At 55.6% G+C, this 16,845-nt stretch overlaps 4 protein-coding genes across 4 annotated transcripts; 1 reads left to right on the forward strand and 3 right to left on the reverse strand.

The window, feature by feature from the left end:
- Positions 1-767: 767 nt before the first annotated feature.
- Positions 768-4,834, forward strand: GLRG_03011 (phospholipid-translocating P-type ATPase; the record flags this gene model as incomplete). The annotated part of the gene is made up of 3 exons (XM_008093696.1): positions 768-4,202; positions 4,254-4,663; positions 4,717-4,834. The coding sequence occupies 3 exons, from the start codon at positions 768-770 to the stop codon at positions 4,832-4,834; spliced, it is 3,963 nt and encodes a 1,320-aa protein (XP_008091887.1).
- Positions 4,835-5,326: 492 nt separating this feature from the next.
- Positions 5,327-6,919, reverse strand: GLRG_03012 (oxidoreductase FAD-binding domain-containing protein; the record flags this gene model as incomplete). Its single annotated transcript, XM_008093697.1, has 1 exon — positions 5,327-6,919. The coding sequence occupies one exon, from the start codon at positions 6,917-6,919 to the stop codon at positions 5,327-5,329; it is 1,593 nt and encodes a 530-aa protein (XP_008091888.1).
- A 989-nt stretch (positions 6,920-7,908) lies between these two features.
- Positions 7,909-9,318, reverse strand: GLRG_03013 (uncharacterized protein; the record flags this gene model as incomplete). Its single annotated transcript, XM_008093698.1, has 2 exons — positions 7,909-8,643; positions 8,902-9,318. The coding sequence occupies 2 exons, from the start codon at positions 9,316-9,318 to the stop codon at positions 7,909-7,911; spliced, it is 1,152 nt and encodes a 383-aa protein (XP_008091889.1).
- Positions 9,319-12,710: 3,392 nt separating this feature from the next.
- Positions 12,711-15,698, reverse strand: GLRG_03014 (fungal specific transcription factor domain-containing protein; the record flags this gene model as incomplete). Its single annotated transcript, XM_008093699.1, has 2 exons — positions 12,711-14,496; positions 14,581-15,698. The coding sequence occupies 2 exons, from the start codon at positions 15,696-15,698 to the stop codon at positions 12,711-12,713; spliced, it is 2,904 nt and encodes a 967-aa protein (XP_008091890.1).
- Positions 15,699-16,845: the final 1,147 nt, after the last annotated feature.

Genomic DNA, 16,845 nt, shown 5'->3' on the forward strand with positions numbered 1-16,845 from the left:
CAAACTCACGAGTCCGTCCGTCCTAGGTAGGTGGTAGGCTAGAATGACCCATCCAGTCAGAGACCAATTCCGTCATTCCGTGTCCGAAAGAGGAGCCCACCAAGGTCCTGTAGAACCGTGCACGGCCTTTCGGCTGCACTGGAGACCCGAGGGTCAGCTGGAGGCGTACTGCTGCTGCTGGAGACTGAGTGGTTACAGCTGCGGTTACAGTTGTGGTTACAGCTGTGGTTACTCATGTCCCTAAGGACCATTGGCAAGCTCCAGGTAATGTCGTCGTGTACTACCTACATTAGGTACCTGCGCGCTGATTGCCACACAAGCAGGTTGCTTTACATGTGGCATACCAAAAGGCCACGCGGCTGTCTTCCCCCATACCACCTCCTGGCAGAGGCAACCGGATAGCAGCAATCCCACCCAATTGGATTGGCTCAGCCTTTCCAGGCGACCTCATCTAAGCCTCCAATCCAAGCCTCTAGGCACAACTTGCGACAGCCCGTTACTTGTCCAAAACACAACATCTTTTGACGAGACACGACATCTGTCTTGCGAAATATCAGCACCGTCATTGTGACTGAGTGTTTCCGCTCACCACCGCACATACCTCAGCGTTCGTGCTATCTGCTATCTCGATCTCGCCGAAAGCATCCGATGCAGCTCCTCGAGCAACAGCACAGGCACCGGTTACCGAACTCTATCGCAACTTCCCACACCACCGAACCCGCCTAAAAAGTTGTTGTCTGCATACACCCACTCCCAATGCGGGCGGGATGCCTTCTCCATCTTCATATCGTTCCGCGGATCCGCCTGGCTCCCCGGAGAATGAGTCTGATTCAGACCTCGATCTCGACATTCAGGAGCTCGATCCTGCGACCACAAGCACCGAACGCACTTCCGGTCTCCTCCGCCAAGATCGTCAAAACACCGAGCATCGATCGCCACGTATAGCACTGCGAAATCTACGCATGGGGGGCTCACGCCGGGCAGGGCAGAAGGCCAGGGGATATGGAGAACTCGGCCAGAATCGCGATGGCGCCAACGAGGACGCCGAAGCCCTTCTCGCCGAAGCCGAAGGCTCTTCGTCACGGTACGGGGACGGAACCACAGGAGCAGGCTCCGACGATGATTCACCCCTCCTCCCTGGCGGCTCACCTCCCAGGCGTCGCTCCTTCACCGGAGACCGATTCGGGCGCCTCACCTCGAGCCTACGGCTACCCAGCTTCATGTCAAATCCAGGCGTACAAGAGGCAAACAAGGACGATGGGCAAGACCAAGATGAGGACGACCCGTCGAGCTCCCGTCTCGTCGCCGTAGGATCCGCGCAAGCGACCAGATTTCCTCCAAATTTGGTATCGAACGCCAAATACACAGCCTTCACCTTTCTGCCCGTTACCCTGTACAACGAATTCTCCTTCTTCTTCAACATGTACTTCTTACTGGTCGCTTTATCCCAGGCAATTCCCGCCCTAAGAATTGGTTATCTTACAACATACGTTGCACCGCTGGCCTTTGTCCTTGTCATCACTATGGGGAAAGAGGCTTACGACGACATTGAAAGGAGGAGGAGAGACAACGAGGCTAATGCGGAGGCCTATACTGTCTTGACATTCGACGAGCCTGGTCGAGGCATGGCTCCTGGGCGGAGGTCTCATAAGAGGCTCAAGTCGGATTCAATGAGGGTAAAGGGCAAAAACTCGGTCAACCACCGGGACAGACTCTCGGATATTCAGGAAGAGGAAGAGCGAGCCGAGGGGGACGGACCCGTCGCAGAGCCGTCTTCAGTTGTGCGTGAAGTCAGTCGCAAATCGCGCGACCTCAAGGTTGGCGATGTTCTCAAGTTGACCAAGGGGCAAAGAGTCCCTGCCGACGTGGTCATTTTGAAGTGTATCACCTCGGAGACTACTAACGCGCCTCCAGCTATGGAGGTAATCGTAGAAGAGGAGTCGTTGCTGGTCGATACGGAGGACGAAGAGCCAAAGAACGCAAAATTGCCCACCAAGGGCAAAGAAGTTGAAAACAGTGACAATGGCGGTGGCGCAACTGGCGAGACTTTCATCAGAACCGACCAACTGGATGGAGAAACGGACTGGAAGTTACGGCTGGCGTCGCCCTTGTCGCAAACACTGCCGACGGAGGAGTTTGTTCGTCTCCACGTCACTGGAGGCAAACCGGACAGAAAAGTCAACGAGTTCTTGGGCACTATCGAGCTGATGCCCAGCCAACGAGGGGCCCTAAACCAGCAGGGAGCCCTCGACGGAGGTGAAAACACCTCAGCCCCTTTATCGATCGACAATACAGCCTGGGCAAACACGGTCATCGCCTCTAACGCCACCACGCTGGCAGTCATCATGTACACCGGGCCACAGACAAGGTCCGCGCTGTCAACTGCACCCTCGCGGTCGAAGACCGGCCTCTTGGAATATGAAATCAACTCTTTAACAAAGATCCTGTGCGCTCTGACATTGGCGCTCTCCATTATCCTCGTGGCATTGGAAGGATTCGAGAACACTGAAGGCAACGTCTGGTACATCAAGATTATGCGCTTCTTGATCCTCTTCTCGACCATCGTGCCCATCAGTCTGCGTGTTAACCTCGACATGGGCAAGAGCGCGTACTCATGGTTCATTCAACGCGATCCTGGCATCCCTGGAGCCGTTGTTCGAACGAGCACGATCCCCGAAGATTTGGGAAGAATCGAGTATCTCCTTAGTGACAAAACTGGCACCTTGACACAGAACGAGATGGAGATGAAGAAAATCCATGTCGGCACCGTCTCCTACGCCAACGAGGCCATGGACGAGGTCACATCGTACGTCAAGCAAGGCTTCCATATCCCGCTTACCACCGACCCCTCGTCGCATACGATGTTGATGACGCCGTCCACAGCATTCTCAAACTCGGCGAACGTCGGAGCGACCCGCACGAGAAGAGAAATTGGGTCTCGCGTCCGAGACGTTGTCCTCGCTCTGGCGCTGTGCCACAATGTGACCCCAACAACAGAGGAAGAAGATGGGAAGACTGTGGTTTCATACCAGGCGTCTTCTCCTGACGAGATTGCCATCGTCCGTTGGACCGAGTCCGTCGGTCTTCGCCTCGCCTATCGGGATCGAACAAACATGATCCTCGAGTCAACGGAAAATGGCCGCGAGATTGTCCGCGTGCGCATCCTTGATGTTTTTCCTTTTACGTCCGAAGGGAAGCGCATGGGCATTATCGTTCAGTTCTTCGATCACGCGCAGTCAACAGCACCGAATCTCGCCAACAGCGAGATTTGGTTTTACCAGAAGGGTGCTGACACCGTCATGAGCCCCATTGTCGCCGAGAACGACTGGCTTGATGAGGAAACATCCAACATGGCTCGAGAGGGCCTGCGCACGCTCGTGGTGGGACGGAAGCGTCTGTCGTACGAACAATACAAGGAGTTCACCGGAAGTTATCAGGCGGCGTCTCTGGCCATCGCCGGCCGCGACGCCTCTATGCAACGTGTCGTGGCTCAGTACCTTGAGCGCGACTTGGAGCTTCTGGGCGTCACTGGCGTGGAGGATAAGCTTCAGAAAGACGTCAAGCCATCTTTGGAACTGTTGAGGAACGCTGGCATCAAGATTTGGATGTTAACTGGTGACAAGGTCGAGACCGCACGCTGCGTAGCCGTAAGCTCCAAATTGGTCGCCCGGGGTCAGTATATCTACACCGTTTCCAAGCTTAAGAAGAAGGACAACGCACAGGACCATCTTGACTTCCTCCGTGGCAAGACAGACTCTTGCCTCCTGATTGACGGCGAGAGTCTGGCCTTGTTTCTTACTCATTTCAGGATAGACTTCGTGTCTGTTGCCGTCCAGCTTCCCACTGTCGTGGCCTGCCGATGCTCGCCGACGCAGAAGGCAGAGATTGCGAAGCTGATCAAAGAGTATACCAAGAAGCGCGTCTGCTGTATCGGTGATGGTGGCAACGACGTCTCCATGATTCAGGCAGCGGACGTTGGTGTTGGTATCGTAGGCAAGGAGGGTCGACAGGCCAGTTTGGCAGCAGACTTCTCGATTGAGCAGTTCTTCCACTTAACCAAGCTCCTGGTTTGGCACGGCCGAAACAGTTACAAGCGTAGCGCCAAGCTCGCCCAATTTGTCATTCATCGTGGATTGATCATTGCTGTCTGCCAGACGATGTACAGCATCGCCATCAAATTCGAGCCTGAAGGCCTTTACAAGGTATGTTTTTGCAACCAGCCACGAACATCCTCCGTGCTAACCGTCAAATAGGATTGGCTCCTCGTGGGATACTCCACCGTGTACACTGCTTTTCCTGTACTCTCCCTCGTCCTCGATAAGGACGTTGACGAGAACTTGGCAAACCTCTATCCTGAGCTGTATAAGGAACTCACGTCTGGACGATCACTATCATATCGAACCTTCTTCGTCTGGGTTGCCGTTTCGATTTATCAGGGCTGCACAATCCAAGGCCTCTCGCAGATTCTCACGGAAGTCGACGGCCCCAAGATGGTGGCGGTATCGTACACCGTACTAGTGCTCAATGAGCTCCTCATGGTTGCCATTGAAATTACGACTTGGCATCCAGTCATGATCATCACCATCGTCGGTACCTTTGTCGCCTTTGTGGGTTCCATCCCATTCCTGGGTGGCTACTTCGACCTCGAGTTCATCATCACTCTGTAAGTTGCTCGCTACCCCGTTTCCCACTAGGCAATCACTAACTACCGAGCAGGGGATTTATCTGGCGCGTCCTTGCTATCGCGGCTATATCGCTCATCCCGCCCTATGCGGTGAAGCTCATCAGGAGAACGATGAAGCCGCCGTCGTACAGAAAGGTGCAGAGCACGTAGAGAGCATCGTCAGCATGCTTGTATGATCTTCATTTGTATCTATCTTGACGGCTCTTTGCGCAGGGCGTCTGAGGAGTCGGTCGACTACAGTTGGCAGCCATAAAGGGAAGAGCTGCTTTTGCATTGTTAGGCGGAGTTGACGGGCTGGAATATTTACTTTGTGCGGCATATAGTTGTTTACTAGAATCTTTCGCCGCCGTTGTTGCCTGCAGGAGTATTCTGCGGCCTTCCACAGCCTACCAGAGGCTGTTTCTTTGTTTGGTCTAGCTATTAGCAGAGAGAAATCGACTCTTCACTGGGAAGAGAGAATTAAGCTTGTACCTTCTATTGTTTCCTTCTCATATTTGGATGGACCATCCATCAAACAGCCCAAATTTAAATGGCGCTATCGAATTTGAGTCTCTTCAGATATTCTGCTTGTATCTCTCTTGGGGTTGTACATGGGGTGAGGGTGCTTTCTAAGATTGTACAGATATTTCGACATCAACCGTCTCACAGCTTGAGGACGATCCAGTCCTGCAAGAGGCCGGGGTTCTTCTTTTGCAGCGCGCCCAACATCCCGCCGACAAGGCCCTGCAGCTGCCCACCATCCCGCCACAGCTTAGCTCCCGCGTAGGCCTGGACGAAGCCCTCGGGTCCGGAGACCACGAACACGTTCTTCCCCGGCGCGGCCGCGCCGGAGGCGCACGCGCAGTCGTCCTGCTTGAACAAGCCCCGCTTCCCGGCGTTCGGAGCGCCGTCTACTATGCCGACGTGCGCGGTCTGCGAGTGGAACTTGCAGCCCTCGACGGCGTGCGTCAACGGGGGAGAGGGGTTGCCGAGCCCTCTGAGGCCGAGCTGCGTCAGGGCAGCGGCCAGATCTGAGTCGCGAACGGCAGTGCCCTCTTGGTCTACCACGACGCGGATATCTAGCCTGTCGCCGAACTTGTCCTTGAGCGCGAGGAGCTCCCTGGTCACCGGCGACGGGTCCATGGTTTCCAGGGTCAGCGCCTCGGCCCGGATGGAAGAGCTGGAGCCGGAGACGGAGCCGCCCGCCGAGTGATTGAAAAAGTAATTCCAGCTCCACCAGGACGCTATCCCAGACGTCGGCGCGTCGCCGCAGCCCTGCTGGATCTCGTCGCGGCTTCGCACAGCCCAGAAGATTGTCATGGACGGCGCGCTGGGGAGTGGGAGTACGGCGTGCGCGGCCTGCAGCGCGCTGGCGATACCCGTGCCGCCTGCGAGGAACACGACGCGGTCGCCTCGCCCGCCGAGGCGCGAGCGCAGGTCGAACTCCCCGTGAGGACCGCGGAGCTCGACGGTGTCTCCCACGCCTCCGTCGGCAGCGAGCGGGGACAGCCGGCTGAGGTACGTCGAGACCTCGCCGCCGCGCACCGCGCGGACGTATAGCCTCAGCGTGTCCTCGTCCGCACCCCCGGGCGGGGGAGGGAGGGGTGTGTATTCCCTCGCGACCTGGATCTGGGGCTGCTTGACTTCCACGCACCACAGGTCAAAGACGTGCCACAGAGAGGCGACGCCGGGTAGGCTGCTCGCAGGCGCTTTGAGGGTCAGGATGAAGGAGTTCGGGGAGACCTGCTCGCGGGCAATGACGGCGAATGGGATGAACTTGCGCGCGGACCCGAGAATCGTCTGCTCGGCCGGGTCGGTGGAGGTGGGCGTGGAGGGGAAGAGCCATTGGGAGTCCCAAGCGATGCCTCCTATTGCGAAGAGGAGGAGAAGGGGGAGGTAACGAGGGCTTATGAAAGATGATGTCTGTGATGTTTCGGCAAGAGAATTCAGGGTGGCTGCTTTGGGTGCCGTGGACGTGGACGTGAACGTGGACTTCAGACGGCGACGGGAGGCGGCAAGTGTCTTTGGCAGTGATCTTCCGCGATGTAATGCGAGGTCTCTATTCCTGTACCGAGAGCTGTATAAGTGCCGTGACGTGTGAGGGGAGGACGCCACAGTAGTTGGTGTTGCGGACCGGGATGCAGCTGCGGCGGCCGAGACAGCCCGGAGCTGACGCTGTGAGTGGGTAAGAGCCCGGCCGGCAGTCGGTCGTCGCATAGCCACACCTGCTGCGGATGCTAATGCTGGGGAGCCCATCATTGGATTACGCGCCCTATTCCAGTCCTATCGCCTTTTGAAAGTCGTGTACATTCTCCAGAGCGATGAAGTCGTGAGAGGCGCCAAAATCAATGATGATGAGAGCTTCAAGTGGACTAGTTTCGCCTGGCAAAGGATATGCGCACGGTCACGTGAGCCGAGTTGGCAGCATCGACCCCTGAGGAGATGAGTAACGATTTTCATCGATATACGATATATAGCCTTTTTTTATATGTCTCTGAATTTATGTCAATATCTTGTGATTGTCCTATCCCGTATTCAGAAACCGCCCGGGTTTTGGCTGTTAGTAGCGAACGAGAAGACTCATGCCACTTGGCTCTGCAATAGCGCAATATATGTGGAACTTTTTTGCTCAACTCGATCAGATCACATTATTTGGCAGGTCTTTTTGATATTCTCTGTGAATTTGAAGTCGAGAAAGTACTGTTTCTGTTAGTATGATAATTTGATATTTTTGTCTGACTGGTTACCTTACTTCCTGACTTCCACTGATGCTGCATGGTGGTGAAACAGACGCGTGTTAAAGGAAACTTTAAAACGACATGAATATAGCCACTTGGAGTCACTAAGAACAAAAAAATACCAGGCTTGATTCGTTGAGCTTTGCACGACAGCCGACTATGGGCAACGGATAGGGATCTCTACAGGCCGTGAGTTAGGGTTACGTCATCTTATTGGTTAGGGCCTTCTATGGCCGAGTCTCTGAAGCAACAAGAGTAGATGAGTGGACCATTATGACAGGGCAAAAATCCTGGGGACACAATCTTGTAAGATTGGGAGACCGAAGCAGGGTTTAACGGGTCCCGGAATGGAACGTCGTATCCCATAACTCTTGTCGTGTATCTGGTGTACGAGTTCTCATCAAGTCTAGCCTTTTGACCCAATACTCTAGGGGAGATATCTCACCCCACCGTCTATTATACATTTAGCTCCCACGCATAGGCTGCGCTATTCAAAACGGCGGCCCTTCACAGCCTCAGTATCTTCCGGTTCTCGTCGATGCCGCCGCGGAACATGTCGGCAATCACCCTGCCCTCAAGAACCGTCTCTTTGACGATTCCCTCGACGTGTTGCGGCTCGACCCTTCCATACCAGATCCCCTTCCCGGCGAGCGGGTGCGCCTCGCCCCCCTTCGCCCGCAGACCCGGCGGTATGTACACAATCACGTTGCCCGCAAACTTGTGCCCGCCGATGTGGCTGATCAGCCCGACCCTCGCCGATATCCCCCCGCGCCCCGCCGTCTCTCCACCGTGGGGCAGCCCGATCTTCTGTGTCTCACCCCCGCTCTCGTCGACCTCGATCGGCCCCCTCGCGACGTCGACTCCGGCCCCCTCGAGCCGCGCCTCAAACTCGTCCCGCAGAACAGGGCCCATGGCGCCGCACCGCATGTCCCGTCCGCCGTGCCCGCACACCAGGACCAACACGTCCGTAACATCTCGCACGCCATACAGCAGCGACCGGTACGCCTCCTTGCGCGTCAGCCGGTCGCGGTGGATCGGCGACAGGCCGTCGTGCATCGGGTGCAGCGTCTCCGGGAGGAGGTACCCCTTGGCGAGCGCCTGCACGCTGTCGAAGCTCACGCGCGGCAGGAAGGGCACGTACTTGAAGCTCGGGAGTAGGTAGGCGCTCGTCGTCTGCAGCTCGCTCCGCTTGGGCGTGGACGAGGGGAACGAGGCGTTGAGGACCGAGACGTTGTGCCATGGCTGTGGTGGTAGGAAAGATCACTTACCGTCAGCCAGTCTCTTCTCTTGCCTGGTGTAGCTCGTACTAATAGAGGGCGCTGCCCAGCCTTTCGTCTCCCTCCGAAAGCTAGCAACTCTGCTGGTGCTCTCCTTATAATCTCCAAGGAGAGCATGCTCCTTCGGGATACACAAACACACACACAGACACACATATATACATACATATATGATTGGGGAAGAAAGGCAAAACCCAAAGAAAAGAAGGAGAAATAAACTCACATCGCTGTACGTGCCCCCACGCCCAAACAGCTCCTTCAGGTCGGCCGCGAGGTTATCCCCGCTGTTCTCCTCCTCGATACGCGACGCCCAGTCGTCCTTGCCCGTGCACACGAGCACCTGCTCCGCGTACGCCGACATGGCACCGTTGAGCGGGGCCTTGCGGTCGATCTCGAGCCCGTCCGGCATGGCCGGGGTCGCGGCGCACTCGCATGTCGGTGAGGGGCACGTCGGGACGAGCTCAAACGGCGGCGGAGGGACCGAGGGCCGGGCCCGGGGTTGGGGCCTCGACTTTGGCTTAGACGACGACGACGACGACGACGACGACGACCTTGCAGTTGCGGCAACTACGCGCCGCGGCACCAGGAGTGTGACCGGACACGAGTTCACCACACGGCACCCCCGCGCAAGGCGCAACATGGCTCTTGGCGTGGAATACATCTTCCGCGGCGCGGCTTCGCCGAGAGGAAAAGAAAAGTAGGATTGCTGTACTCGCCTGCGGATGTTGCACGCCGCACGCTGTGTACTGGGACGTTGAAGGCGTCAGGTACTATCTCAGTCACTAGAGACGTTGCGTTCCCGCGTATAGAACCGATAAATTGTGCTGGCTGTCTTTTCTTTTCTTTTTTTCCTTTTTCTCTTTCCTTTTTCCCTTTCTGGACACACACAGGTAGGTGGATAGAATACAAGCACCAGCGGCTCATTTCGGCGTCTCGGCGGTCACAGGGAAATAGCAAAGACTACTGCCAATGACATAATCATGTAGCTTACGTAACGAAACAATCTCGTTAAGAATTTGTCCGCTGGCCCGCGCGACATCAAAAGAGGCCAGCTGGTGCTTACTATGTAAAGGGATGCATGCAACCCGAGGTGGGATCTGCGATAATAGACAATCGGCAATCAGTAGCTACTAAACAACTTCGCTACTTGGAACTTGGAGGATTAGAAGAAGAAAAACCAGTCTCGGGAGCTTCGCAACGGGCACGGACTTTGCAATGGCGCCGCCGGCGTTGAAACGGGAGTTAGACGTAGACAAGCAAGACCGGAGGGAGGAGGTAAGGCGGGTCCGTCAGGATAATTAGTGTATCTGAGATGCGTATTGAGTCGAATCAAACATAAGGTACGGATAAGCTACCAGGCTACCTAGTGTGGTTCGGTATGAAGTGCTTCCCCGATAATAACTGGCGCCCCATTGGCCGATGACTGGGGGGACCACTTCTGGTGGCCGTTGGTACCTGTTCGCATAACTGATACATCGTGGCCTGCGTGGCCCCTCCGTCAATTCGGGTACCGCTGGTACTTACTTGCCAGTTCCTTGCTTGTTGCAATGTCAATGTGACGGAAAAAACGCCTTCCCCTCCAGTCTCCGCCTGTTTTCAGGGGAGGAGGGGTTGAGGAGGAGAGTACCACCCGCCCTCGGATCCGAATCGCGGGTGTTGACCCGCAAGCAACCTAGCAAAAATGACTCTGCACGGTGCTATTTGGCCAGTTCGGGCGAGAAAGGCGTCGATAGAGGAAAATCGCTGTTGCACGCGCACGGTCAGGGTGTTCCTCTTTCTCATCGTCATAAGGTCCTTCTCACGCGTTGGCCCCTTCCTCCTCCCTCAATCCTTGAACCTTTCCCTCCCCTTTTAAGCATTCCACGGCCATGGAGTGGAACACGAAAGCGAGAAAGCGAGAAAGCGAGAAAGCGGAAAAGTGAGGAAGGGGCGGTTGGAGGGAGGAATTGCGGGCCCCAGAGCCTCCTCCTTCGATTCAAACATTCCAGCGCACAATTAACCGTCACCGTGGGCATGGGGGGGAGGAGTAGGGAGGCAGTTGCCAACGACATCCATCTCGTGCACGCAACCTAGAAGCTCCGACCAACAGGAGGCCGCAGAGACTATCGCGTCGTCTCCACGGCCTGGAGCACGGCACTTCAGTTACGCCGCGGCTTGGCGATCACAGCAACACTCGCAGAGTACTCCGTAGGAGTCAAATCACACAGCCCCCGTATGCGTGTTGTCTCATAGCACCCGTCGTGGCCCCCGAGTTCCGAGACGGCATGTCTCGCCGAGTATCGGGGGAGAACAGACCGCGGTTGCTGCGGAATACCTAGACTGCCAAGATTGGCCGAGACGGGTTCGCGAAATAAATTATGTTGAGGCTCTTTCAGTGTTAGCGAGCGACACAGAAAGAAAAGAAAAGAAAAAGAGAGAGATGACGGTGGCGGGCGAGGGGGGGGGCGATGAGCCATGACACACCCCCTTCCGCTTCTTGCCTCTCATGTATGTATTTTGGCTTCCAAAGATGCCGGCCTCCTCCTCCAGAAGGATTTCACAAGCTCCAGCAGCTGGAGCCAACAAGGTACCATGGTTAAGTCAAACAAAAACCGGCTTGTCCCCTTCCTCCACCCCCCTTTCCCCTTTCAGCTCTCCTCGTCTTGGCAGCAGAAGTTATCGAAACAATACGCCGCATATCATATCTCCTTTCCATGCAGCACCGCGAGATTGGGCTCCCCACCGGAAAGACACCTCTTCTCCACGACCGGTGAGTAGTGACATGCCTTGCGCAGGTTTTTAGAAGGGGGGAAGGGGGGTTTTTTTTTTTTTCTCTCCCCCCCTTTCTTTCTTTCCGTGGTCCGCCACACCGGTCCGACAACCCGTTGAGCGCGTTGGTTCGCTTCCAACGCGGGTGCCAAGGGCCTAATCACTGTGGCCGGCTAGCCCTGGATGGAGAGGGGAGAGGGAGTGAGAAAAGTCAGTCAACCCCTGGCTCGTATCACCACCGTCAGCGTCGCTGCATGGTAGGGTGGCAACACACAGAAATGTTCTCCCGAAGGATCGTGGCAGCCGCCGCCGCCGTCCCATCTGACCATGCATCTCCGTGTCTCTTGCTTCCGTCTGACTCCTTGCGTACCTAGGTGTACCTGCCTACTGACGCACCCCCCTCCCCTCACCCCCCGTCTGAACTTTCATGTACGTACCAAAGTAGAGTTGCATCCCGACATAATTGGACTGGGATACCCTGCCCCCAGCTCCAGCTATCTACTCACATACAATCACAGGCTCTGCCCCCACTCTCTCCTCACAGACATATCCTCTTTTCTCTATTGATGTAGAAACTCTTCGACACTTCGCAAAAGCAAGCTGTCACGTAGGGTTGTTTATGATAGGGATAAGGGTTTGGTTTAGGATTAGGGATGGACTTATGGCTACTATAAGAGTCAGGAATGTGAATTGGTGTTCACATGTTTGTAGCTAGGGGCAGGATAGCTGGGCAGAGCAGGGTACCACGCACCGTTGGGAAGCCGAACCGGCGCATGCCGCATGCCGCAGTCCGCATGCCAGTTCTGCGGCCAACCTGAGACGTGCAGACCGATCCCTTCCAGTTCTGCAGTGTTCACGATGCAAGGGATGCCCATAGGGCAGAAAGGTACGCAGTAAGCTGAGGGTACTGCTAACCCTTTCTTTTTTCATATTGGTCTCGTGTTGCTTTTTGTAGCTCTCTCCCCCTTCTTGCTATGCGTGTCTCTGCTACTGTCAAGCCCTATAGACCGACTTGTTTCCTTGTATTAATATCCTCATGTACGGGGTATATATAGTGTTACATAGTTGAATGTTCAGGCAACGTGAACAGAAGGACATGGCGTGCCACATTTGGCAATCGCCAGGTATGCTTTTTTTTTCTTCAACACTCCACGTGTTTTCGGATACACCCGAAAAAAAGAAGAAAAAAAGAAAAAAGAAAAAGAAGGCTCAGATGCCAGCCCAGACGCCATAAATGCAGGGCAGGTACAGGACAAAAACAAAAGTCTGGTGCTGAGGAGGCCGTTAACTCCGCGTATATATGATATCCATGAATTTTCCGAATGTTGCGCCCATAGGCTCCTCCATCTGCCAACAGTTCCCCAGAGGCAGCTTGCTGTCCTCTTTCTCGTCTATATTGAGGAAAACCTTGCCGCCTGCTAAGGATATGTCCCCGGGTTGGCAGTCGCGTAAAAGCCTCAATGCGTCTTGTCGATGTTCCAAGGCCACTCGGTGGGCTCGTGCTTCCTCCCAGACCGTACTTGCGGCATCGACTACGGCGCTCGCAATAGCCAGTCGATCCAAAAGGACCGAGAGTTCCGAGAAGGAGCCCTCGGCAGTGAGTACGTCGGCGGCTTCCAGGATGACGTAGCTCATGAACGGCGGTGGTGCGCCCAATGGGGTTCTTCTGGCCCGAAGTAGCACTTCCAACATGCCCGTGATGTCCAGAACTCGTCTTGCTTCTTCATCCAACCGCCACATGTGTTGCAGCCGCCGCGCCGGGGCAATACGCTCTGAGTTGCGGATGTGTCGGTGGAGCTTGATCAGGCCGTGGTGGTACAGAAGATGAACTGTAAGGAACGTACTAAGGGTTCCATCCTGAGCAGCCAATTCCATATTGCCGGTATTGTAGGTGAATCGCTCCGGAAGAGACTCCTGCCAGCCGACAAACATTTTCGTGGTGCTGTCGATGAAGGTAGTGGTATCCACGTCCACAGAGAAGCACTGGGCGGATCTGTATGTATTGGACATAACCTCCGCCCAGAGGTTGACTAGCTGGACAAGATAAGCTGATAGTGCCAAAGGCTCATCAGCCATCTTGGATGGGCCAAGCAATTGTGCCGAGAAGAAGGGTACCTGTGACTCTTCCTGCTTCTCAAACACTTCTGCTTCGCACGGCAGCCGGATGAAGATATCTTTAACGTTGAGAAAGCTCAAACGGTTCGGAAACACGCCGTTGAGTCGTTCAAGTACAAAACACGCCCAATAAGTCCGTCTTCTACTTTCCGCGTACCCTGCTCTGTTCAAGCCGTAGGGGAACACTGTCAGATGCGCCTCCATCGATCTGTCGAGTTCTAGATTCAGTTGCAGGTACGTGGCCGTCGAGATAGCCGCACTCGACATGTCGCTTGCTTCGGTCGGGTTGGACATGGACAGGTGGTAAAGCGCTAGCAGGAGACGGGCTTGCACTAGTTGGAGGCCGGAGGCGGCACGCTGCTGCGCATAGCAGGCGACTTGAGCATATTCGTGGGCGGCTCGTTTGGGCCCGTCCGACAAGGCAACGCCGACGGCGAGGATGCTATAGGTGAGCATCATGTCTTCTGGTGACTTTGTATGAGCATTATCCATCACCCAGGATTTGAACGGTGTCTCAGGCAAAAAGCCAAGGGCCAGGGTGCTGTCGGTGTGTACGAAGAAGGAGGAGATTACGGAGTTAATTGACTGAGGGTCGGAGACGTACGGATCTGATTGCCATGCTCGGTTCAACACGTCCTCGTGAATACGAGGAAGCTCAATTGGCTGGCGATGCTGCCATGAAATGCTTGCCTTGGCCGTCTCGGCTGTACGGCTAAATGTCGCGGGAGGCTCGTCTCTCGTTGAAAGGTAAGAGTCGAAACCCAGACGCATCCTCTTGTGAGGCATCGAGGGTTCCGGGCTGGGTTGCCGGTATGTTGTACGAGGGGAGACAGAGGCACTAGAGTTACTGCCGGGCCGGTGCATGTCGTTCGGATTGGCCGAGCCTCCCGACCGTCGTATGTCGTCTGGCTCTGCGGGAGGCGTTGATGGAGACGTGTTGTGGCCGCCTCGTGGTCTGTAATTCAGTTCCTGTCAGCACAATACGCCGAAAAGGCCAAGAGCTCAACGTCGACAGGAGCCCGCATCGACGGGTACTCACGCGTTCTTGAATTTGCAGACGCGGCCAAATTTCTCGCATTGCACACAGCGAGGGTAGTCCGGGTCACACTTGATCTTCTTCTCTCTGCAGGTGACGCACGCAATTGCCAGTCTCTTTCTCGGCTTTCCAGCCTTGGTCACGCCCCAGTGGGCATTGACCGCCTCGCCATCAATGACAGTCTTGCAGTGGCTACCGTCGTCGTAAAAGTAGCACATGCCCTCTCCTGGCACCTCAGCAGCGCGGACAAACCGAGGAAGAAAGTGGGTTCCCGTCCAGATCTTGGGGCCGAGGCCATCCTTTGACGGAACCCCCTCTGAGCCCGCCGTACTGGTTTGTGTCGGTGTATGCATGAGACCAGGCCCGGACGAGGGGCGGTGGTCTCGGTAGAGAGACCCCGAGTCGGTGTTGCTGGAATACTGATATCCCATTCTGTCATGGGAGGCTCGTAGTGAAGAATGGCTCTCTCTGGACACGAGGGCATATTCGTGCTTTGCTGCCTCGTTGTGCATCGACCATTTGTTACCCAAGCCAACGTCGGATCTGGACTCGGGTCTCACGTGTTCGGGCTCGTGGTATCTTGGGGACCCAGGTCCCGAGAAAGAGTGAGACAGCCCATGCAACGCTTGCCTTTCATGGTCATATTTCGCTTCATATGTACTGCGCGGCTGGGACATGGCTGGTGAAGTTTCCTGCGGAGGGAAGTATGAGGTAGTATAAGAACGATCCCCGTGAGGCTGTGGCATGCGCGGCCGGTCCAGAGGAGATGTCGCTGGGTATGTACCGGGTCGGTCGGAAGAGGGCGAGTGCAACGGTCTGACTGAAGACGGCGGTCCAAACAAGCTGCTCAATGAAGGCAGTTGCTGCCGAGGGGCACCTTGGGCCGAATCCGTACGGCTCGGGCCATCTTCTGGGCTCTTTCCAACAGTCGACATGCCGGCCGCCGAGCCATGCTCGTAGTTGGACATGGGAGGAAAGGTGAAGCCAAATCCGGGGTTCCAAGGTTTTTCCGCTGGGGGTGATGATCTGGAAGAGTAGGAGGATGAAGAGGGGCTAACCAGCCCAGGAGGAGAGTCTGGGGCGGCCAAACGAGAGGGAGGTTCCAAAGCTAGAAAACCCATTGAAAAAAAAGGAAATTGATGCCGCAGACGGTAGGGCCGCTGGGCATTGACGGCCTGGTACAGTTTGGAGTGCAGTCAACTCGATGTACACGTTGTCGGTAGAATGGGGGACGATGTTGGCAGAATATGTCGCTGAAGCCCAGAGTCGACTGGGTAACTTGCTGGCTGGCACACTGCTGTTATTATAGTCTGTATACTACGGCCGGGGTGTGGTGAGAGAGGAGCTGTTGACCAATATCCGGGAGTTCGATCAGAGATGCTCTTTCCAAAGGACGGCCTGTCGATCCGACTTTGGCGGCTTGGACGTTTTTGCAACAGCACGGTTGTATTACTTGTCTGTTCGTGTGGTTGGTTCGGGAAGTGAAGACGTGAAAGAGGAAGGGCAGAACAAAGTGACAGTGAGCAGGATGATGGAGACGGGTGGCTTTTGAGTAGTTGGGCAGGCGCCTTGAGGTATGCATATTCAATCCACCTACTTGTACACACATGTTCATAGGAGCTGCCCCTCCCCCCCTTCGGCTACTTAGGGTAACAAGCTGCAAGAGAGATACACCGAGGGGCCAAAAGGAGACACTAAGGAAGAGAACCAACAACCTGGATTGGCTTGGCTCATTAGATTGGGGAAGGGAGCCGGAAGGGGGCACCGATAGAGTGCTGCAAGTGTACAGGACGGGTAAGAAGTACCGTTCGTTCTAGGCGCACACACGTGCGGTGCATCTTACATGGCCCTTGCCCGCGTCTCCGCCATCTGTTCGGCTTAACAGGGTAGGGTGGGAGGGGTGAAGAGGAAGCTAATTCAACCTAGCGCCTTGTCGGGACCGACGGCATGGCGTGTGTGAGAATTGCCTTGTCGAGGGTAAGAGGAGGGAAGCAGAGCTCTCACTACGTATTCCGATGGCACAATTCGCATTCCGTCCGAGCATCAGCCTGACGGATAGGGCCTGTACCCAGTGTCGCAGTATAATAAGGCACAGCGATGGCGGAACGGGGCAGCTGGGTCCAGTTATGCTCGATGAGGGAATCCTGGCTGCATCATTGCAAGGGTTTGAGTGAGAGTGGATGACCGGGGGGGGGGGTGTTCACTCTGTGGAAGGTGCAGCGGAGGGGGGTGAACATGGGGATTACAGAGGAGAGAAGCCGCGAAGGG

This window comes from Colletotrichum graminicola (assembly GCF_000149035.1).
Source record: "Colletotrichum graminicola M1.001 genomic scaffold supercont1.9, whole genome shotgun sequence".
In the NCBI taxonomy this organism is placed as follows: Eukaryota; Fungi; Ascomycota; class Sordariomycetes; order Glomerellales; family Glomerellaceae; genus Colletotrichum; species Colletotrichum graminicola.